Genomic DNA, 8,091 nt, shown 5'->3' on the forward strand with positions numbered 1-8,091 from the left:
CTTATACCTTCAAAACCTTTTAGAGCCATTTTGGACCATAATTGCTTCAACAGAGCTCAGGTGGGGATTTTTGACGTCATTTCACAGTATCTCTACATCTATTCTATTTCTTGTACAAGCAGCTCTCCTGATACTTAAAGCCCTTACCCAACCCTTCTTTTTTCACCTTGGAGAATAATATGTCCTGTGTTACAGTTGAATCATCATAACTGGGCCCCAGCTTTGTCAAAGGTAGCCACAGTACTAAATCAGCTCCCATTCATAGACAGATTTTCTAAATAGAAGGTGTCTGTGTCCCACACCTGAAGGCTTGTTCCATTAATTGGACTCCAGATTTACACCTTCCTGAGCCAAACAACCCAGCCTAAGCCCAGCCATCTCACTGAGGGTGGTTAGCTGGTACACAGCAGATGTTTGACTTTCAGTCTTGGGATAAATAATTATAGTGCCAGGCATCAGAATCAGTTCATTAAGTACATTTAAACCCCTGAAACTTCCTTCGTGGATCCTTTGTTAGATGCAGAAAGGAGCTCTCTTCTTTATTTCATACCCTAAAACTTCCCAGCGGGTCAGTGTGTTATTTTTAAAACTAAGGTAAACTGAAGCTGCTGTTTAATATGTGCACGCTTTATTTGATGTTGCAAATCAGGCTGACGTGTTCATCACTGACTCAGAGTTCAGCCAGTGAGCCTTGGTAGGCTTTACCTAATCTGACTCCAGACTCTGAATTAATCCCCACAATTTGTCCAACAATACAAACAGATCTGACGTTGAACCCACTGATGAAACAGTTGAAGTAAAGGTTAATCTGTGGGATTAAGAGTGAAAGGTGTTATCGTCACACATCTTTGTCTTAGCCAGCTAAATATCTCTCTTCATGGAAAAAATGCATGTAAACCTGATGGCAGACATGGATGAAATTAAAGCAGCTGTACAGGAAGAAGATTGCACTTCACTTGCAAACTGAAGCAAAGACTTGAGTCTGATTAGCAGGCAACAGCCTGGAAAATGTATTTAAAAAAACACCTTTTTTTAAATACAATACTGACAAATTAAAGGAGGAGTAGCATCTGTCAGTGAAGCAAAAACCAAACAATCCCAACTTTCAATGACTCATATTTCAACATTTGAATCTATATGGCCGGCACTATTCATTATTCCATTATTGCTATTTGATATTCATATTATGAAATGATGCCTTGGCATCAGAAATGTTATTTTCTAGTTTTTATGTACACTCAGATCCTTCATCATCACAGAGGATCCAGTGCTGAAGCCGCTGTCCGTGGTGCTGTTAATGCAGGAACACTCTCCTGCCCTCGACAAGCTTATGCTTCACTATAAACAACTGGGACTCATCAGTGACTAATAGTACATCAAGTCTGGTGATTCATGTGTCAATTTTTTAGTCAGCCCAGCTTCGGGTTACATGCAAAATACTATATTCACATGCATCATCTTATTTAAAAAAAACAACAACAACAATTTAAGACAAATAATCTAAACTCAAACATACTGGTCTTGTTCCTAGGAGGCATTCAGTTTGGTTTTGCTTCATTACTTAAAAAAGTGAGGCTTAACAAACCCATCACAATGTGATCTGAAAGGCAGCTGATGGTTATTTTAGAACACAAAACTTATCAGATGTGGAACAAACTGCTCCTAGCAAGTTAAGCTCATAACAAATGCATCGCCTCCATCTGCTGTGCTGATATTGATATTGATTTTATGATGAAATGTGGAGTGTGCGTGCGTGCGTGCCTGTGTGGTCGCAAAAATCTACAGCACAAAATAACAAAATAAATGACTTATACACTTATACTGTTATATCTATCTATCGCTCGTTGTTGACTCCTATCGTACACACACACACACACACACACACACACACATTCATTCATATATATATATATATATATATATATATATATATATATATATATATATATATATATATATATATAAAAAACAGAAAAATGCGCACATGCACTATACTTGCATACATGGCTGGTGTTCTTTAGATTGCCTGCTGTGTCTGCACACAGGGGAAATGATGCATGGTGCTGGTCTAACATTATATAATGACAGTTTATATTCTCATGTTTCTGTCGAGCCTCTTTGGGCTCAATGGGGGAAACAATTGCTCAAAAATATGACTTTAGCAGCACAAACATGCCGCGTGCTGTGGCGCGTGCCCAGCATAACGTTTCTTACCTGTGCGTCAACCACAAGCCAACACAGGAAAAAGTTTGGGACTAATATCCATAAGAGAAAATTCATAGTTCGTCGATCTGCCTTCATCCCCGGCAGTGTGAAGAGAACACCAGGTTAAATAGTTAATTGTAAATCCGGCTTTCTTTCTTCACACCGGAGTATTTCGGGAAAGTTTAACCCAAGTTGTGGTCAAAACCTGAGCCGTCCGCGCAGTGGAAACGACAGCGGTAGTGGACAAAATCCCACGTTTCCCCACTCGGGAAATCCTGTCGTGCACCCATGAATGTTTCCAAAAAGGACTCAGAAATCACCACGGAGTCATCCCGGGCATAATCCTGGAGGAGCGGTGCAGACACCCGAGATTCCCGTTAAGTCTGTGATGTGACGCTCAAGCACAGCACGCAGCGCCCCACGTGTGAGCCGGGGGGGGGGGGGGGGGGAGACGTGGGGTTCAAGTGGTGTCATTCTGAAACATCCTCTGTCGTAAACACGCACAGCAAGGAGATGTTTTCCTTCTCCTCGCGCACTGATTCAGTGCCCTGGGTAGGAGCAGTGCCGCTGATTGCTTACAAGGGCGTGGGTTTGGTGTCAACACTGGAGGGCATTCATTAGGCGGGCAAACTTCAGATCCTTCCCCAGGAAACACCGAGCATTAAACAGGGAATGCTCTGCGTCACTTTGTGCCAGATTTTGGTGAAAAAGCTTAAATTCTGTAAAAATGCAGAAATATGGAAAACTGTTCTAATTCAATATAACTTACTGCTATCATACAAAATCATCGTAACGCGTTTTTGGCTCGTTATTTATATTACAGATGCGCGCGCACACCAAATCCAAAAAATGTGTAAAATGTAAATAAAACATTTGCAAATATTATATCCACATTTTATTCACATTAGAACACAAAAAACAATACCAATATTGGAAGAAGAAATTTTACTGTTTCGTGAAAAATATGAGTTCAATTTCAGTTTCACGCCAGCATTACATCTCAAGCAATGTAATGCTGGCTCCAGGAAAGGCTGGAAAATAAAGTGTTGCTAGAAAGAAGCGGCTAGGTTAATCGGCAGCTACTAAATTATGAAAGAATTTCAAAATAATGTTCACGGTGTAAAAATGTTAATGTGTGTAATATCAGAAAATCTGGAGAAATCTCTGTTCAAAGCCACGACTGATGAATCTTTCATCAGCCTGAACCTTGACCTTAAAAAACCACATTTTCTCAGTTTAAATTTGATGTGTTTGTCATTTTCCACTGTGAAAATCATTCTTTAAATTATTTAAATTTTACACATCATGCCAACTTTTTTGGAATTACTACTAGACTGACCCCCTATGATAACTGCAGGGGTTCGGTGTGACAGGCCTTGTGTGTTCAACATAAATCATGACTGTGGGGAGGAAACAAACTAAAAACTTAATTGTATTGTTTTGCATTTATAATTAGATTGCATCATATTTTAGAGCAGAGCTACAGATTAAAAATGTCCAAGGCGAAGCGGTCAAAGTCTGGCTGTACTTCACAGCAAAAGATGCAAACTCAGCAGCAACAAGTGCTTTAAGCTGATACTGTGATGCTGTCAAAGGAGGTAACACCTCGAATCCGATGAAACACCTGGCGACGCATAGCGTTTTTTAAAAGCCGAGAAATGCGCCGTATTTGATAGCTTGCTGCGAGACCTCACACCGTGCACATCTACTGCGGGTGTGGTGCCTGTTATCGGACCGGAGTTAGCAACATCCCCCAAGAATCTGAAGAGGAGAGTCCTGGCCCCTAGCCCTGCCAGTGTAGCAGGAATGATGATGCAGCAGCAGCCGTTCTTCTCTGCGTGAGTAGCTTAATGTTGTCCGTGTGTAATTTACGTTGAGTAGGCTAACCACGTGATTACATTAATGCAGGTAAGGTGAACTAGCAAACATCATCATAGCTACATGCAGCTGTCTTCTTGTTTGATGGCAGATACTCCCTTCACCCTGGCCAAAAAGGCTAAAATGACCAAAGAAAAAGTGGAAAACAGTTAAACATGAGAGGTTTTTAGACAAAGTTTGTGTTTTTTCCATTGTTTAAGCACTGCTTCCAGCCAAGAGTGATACCATATATGCCACATAGCTGCAGAAAAGGCTAACATTGTTATCTTTTTACAAAAAAACAGCTAAACATGAGAGGTTTTTGGACAAAGTGTGTGTTCTCCATTCTTTAAGCACCAGTTCGAGCTCCGCTTAAGCACCGGCACCGTTTCAAAAGTACCAGTTTGGTACTGGTATTGGATAAAACCTAAACGATACCCATCCCTAGTCAGGGCTGAGATCAGGTTCAAAGAGTAAGTAAATATTATATTTAACTGGCAGCAACACTTCTTTTAAAGAAACTTATTTGGATTTGAAAGGGGGAAAGAAATGCCTTTAGAGTGTGTGTGTGCGTGCGTGCGTGTGTGTGTGTGTGCGTGCACACACAATTACCACACACGCTCACACTTTTTATTCATATTTTGGGAGATAAAAACAGAACTGAAGAACAGGAGACCCACCCATGTCAAACGCATAATTTCCTTTGTGAGTCACGTTAGAGATGTTTCATCATCAAACAAACAAAAAAAAAACCAAACATCTAAACAAAAGTCGTCTGTCTGAATTTGAAATGTCTGAAAATCTGGCACATCTCAGTTTTAGTTTCATCACAAACTAAAGTAGCTTTTGTGTTTTACAGTGTGAGGAAAAGTAACACATCACACCCATCCGTCTTTGTCCTGTCTCCCTCCCCTCACCCAGCCGGTCGTAGCAGATGGCCCCGCCCCTCGCTGAGCCTCGTTCTGCTGAAGGGTTCTTGCTGTAAAAAGGGAGTTTTTCCTTCCCACTGTCACCAAAGCATTTGCTCAAACAGGGTCATCTGATTGTTGGGTTTTATCTGTTTTCTCTGTATTACTCCGGGTCTTTACCTTAGATTCTAAGGCTTAGAATATAAAGCACCCAAGGTGACTGGGATTTGGCACTATATAAATAAAATTAAATGCAATTTACAGACCTCCCTCTCCACAGACACCTCCTCACTCCAGGGAGTCTGGGACGGATGGTTCGGATGCCCCGACCGCCTCAGCTGGCTACTTTTGATGTTGAGGAGTAGCAGCTGTTGAGCCTTCTCACAAAAGATGGAGCTACTCATTCTGTTAGTCACCACCCACAGTTGATGGTCATAAGGTGAAGGTGGGAATCTAGATGGGCCAGTAAATGAAAAGCTTTGCTTTCATGCTCAGCTCTCTCTCAAAGCATAACAGACCCGTATAGTATGTGAATCACTCCACTCCTCTCACTCAGACTACACCCCGAGATACTTACACCCCTCCACATGTGGCAGCTCCTCCTCAGCCTTTTACATCTGAGAGCCTTAGCATCAGATTTAGAGGTGTTAGCTCCCATTTGTGTTCTGGCTACAACAGTACAGGGACTGATACTCAATACTCACAAAACACCAGAAACTACCAAAGAAACTGCATTGATTTAAAACAATTGTATCTATAAACTCAACAAGGAAAATATTCAAGGCAGTCGCCCCATTTTCCCATAGACGTCTGAGGAGTATTACCATTTTTGGCAAGTAGAGGCGTCGGCTCCTACTGACCATAAATGCTGATTTAACTCTTACTCCTATAAAGACAGCTATAATTTGACAACTTCCACAGTAGCCTTATTGAAACCTCAGAATATATCAGTAAAGACGTGGTTTAATGACTATTGGAATAGTTTCTGGGGGTTTTAAGGGCAATTACCTTGTTAAAGACCTTCCTCACTAACTGCTGATGAACTATGACAATATGCACTCAGTTCTGAAATGAGCTTCCACGGTTGCTTCTTCTGAGAGGTAAAAAGTGGTAATGTTTGCCTTTGTACAGGGAGGGGAGGCTGTCACAGAGGTCACCGGGCTGGCCTCAGCGGAGCAGGTATGAAAAGTGAGGCACGTCAGTTTTGCTTGAAATAACAAAATGATAATATATTTGAATATGAAGGCTCCTTACAGAACACATTTGTCCTTGAACAGTATTTGGGACGTTTGACATTAAAATATCTGCCTGTTGTTGTTCTTACTGGTATTTTTAAAAGAGAAAATCTTTGCAAAGAGGATGGACAACAGAATTTTAGAGCTGTAAGAGATTTTTCTGCTCAGAGCCGGCTCTCAAGGTCTCTGTCAGGAGTCGGTCTACTTTTAGGAAGACAGACACTGGCCTTGCTTACACAACATTCCTCCTCTTTCTAATAGATTAAAGGTGAAGGAGCTGTGTTAGCCCTCTGTGAAATGATGAGAAGACGAGAATAAAATGTAGACGCGCACTCCAGTACACGACCTTCACAGCTAGTAGCCGCACATAATACGAACACATGGGGTCATCTCTGTTCTCCTCGATGATGAGCTTTCTGCAGACCTGAATCTGCCGGGTGCCGTCAGACTTCAGGAGTGAATCCAGGCTGTGCAGGATGTCTTTCTGTTATCTGGATTCACTTAGTAGCAGAGCGTTAAAGAGCTGTATGGATGTTGTTCAGCAAGACTGGAAACAACACTCTGCATTGTTAACATTTAGCTGATTTGCAGCCAGGAAAGAAAGCTGGAAGAAATGCTGACTCTAGAAGTTAGAAGTTACCAGTGAGACACAGGAGAACCTGATGGATTGTAACTGTGACTCCATTACAATGATTTTAACATAGTTAAAGGATACGGTCTCTGTAGTTTGGATGAGTTCAAGCCCTGCTCCCGTCTCCAGCCTCTGATCTGACAACATTTCTGCAACACTGAGTGTTGTACAACCAAGTGTCTGGAGATTTTTTAAGAAGTCTGTGCAACAATTTCTGTTTCATCACTTTCTAGCTCACGTTGAGCCGTGTCTGTCTTTCTGTCATAAGTTGGCTGTGTGAGCTGCTTATTATGGACCCAAATGCAAAGCACAGGAGGCAGGAGTCACATTCAATATGAGCGTTTAATGCTGATTAGTCCAAAAACACAGGAACAAACAGGAAATAGAGCAAAGAAATACTAAACACTGGAAATCCCCAGGGAATACAGATTCACCGGAAAACTTAGAGCAAGGAAACACAGAGCTTTATGAGGGACGATGTAACAGTGAGCTCGGGGAGACAGAGACAGCATATACCGGGGGTGTCGAACCTCAGTCCTTGAGTGCCCTGAAACTTTTCCATGTGTCCCTGCTGCAAGGCACTTGAATAAAATTTGTAAGTCATTAGCAAGACTTGACTGCATGCCGAGGTGGCAACCCCTAACCCCTAACAACCCCTAACCCTACTCACATAAATGCAAATAAAAGCGTACGTTTAAAAACAAAAAAGTACTTCTAAAACTACTTTTATTGTGCCACGCTCATTCACTCTTGAGCTGCTGTAACATGAATCAAATAGCTGAATTGCCACCTCAGCATGTCTTGCTAATGACCTACTGAACTTTATTCAGGTGTGTTGCAGCAGGCACACATGGAAAAGTTTCAGGACACCGGCCCTCGAGGACTGGAGTTTGACACCCGTGGCATATACACTCACAGCAGAACAAGGGGTGAGATACCAGGCGGTTGCACAAGTGGAGACAACAGACATAATGGCAGGGAGAAATAAACTCAAAACAGGAAGACACAACCGAACAGGAAACTAAGAATCAACTCGACACAGAGGAGGACAAAGGACGAGCAGAGATGGGACAGAAGAGAAGGAAATGCAAAAGAGTATCAGGGGCTGAGTCTGTGACCCAGCATTTTCAGTTTGTTTTGATCTATTTGTGATATTTTGAAGATGACGTCAAGTTTTAGGATTATTATTAGTTTGCCTCAAGTTTTAGTCTCGGTTATGTTTCGCCCAGGCCTTCTGTGTTGTCATTTCTACGTC

At 41.8% G+C, this 8,091-nt stretch overlaps 1 protein-coding gene across 1 annotated transcript in view; it reads right to left on the reverse strand.

The window, feature by feature from the left end:
* pth2ra (parathyroid hormone 2 receptor a) overlaps positions 1-2,587 on the reverse strand; it is an 80,865-nt gene extending 78,278 nt beyond the window's left edge. The window contains exon 1 of the mRNA XM_026144345.1: positions 2,215-2,587. Within this exon, the coding sequence (XP_026000130.1) occupies positions 2,215-2,301 (87 nt within the window). The 5' untranslated portion in view covers positions 2,302-2,587. The remainder of the gene's footprint in view (positions 1-2,214) is intronic.
* Between the last annotated feature and the right edge of the window lie 5,504 nt (positions 2,588-8,091).

This window comes from Astatotilapia calliptera, chromosome 16 (genome assembly GCF_900246225.1).
Source record: "Astatotilapia calliptera chromosome 16, fAstCal1.2, whole genome shotgun sequence".
In the NCBI taxonomy this organism is placed as follows: Eukaryota; Metazoa; Chordata; class Actinopteri; order Cichliformes; family Cichlidae; genus Astatotilapia; species Astatotilapia calliptera.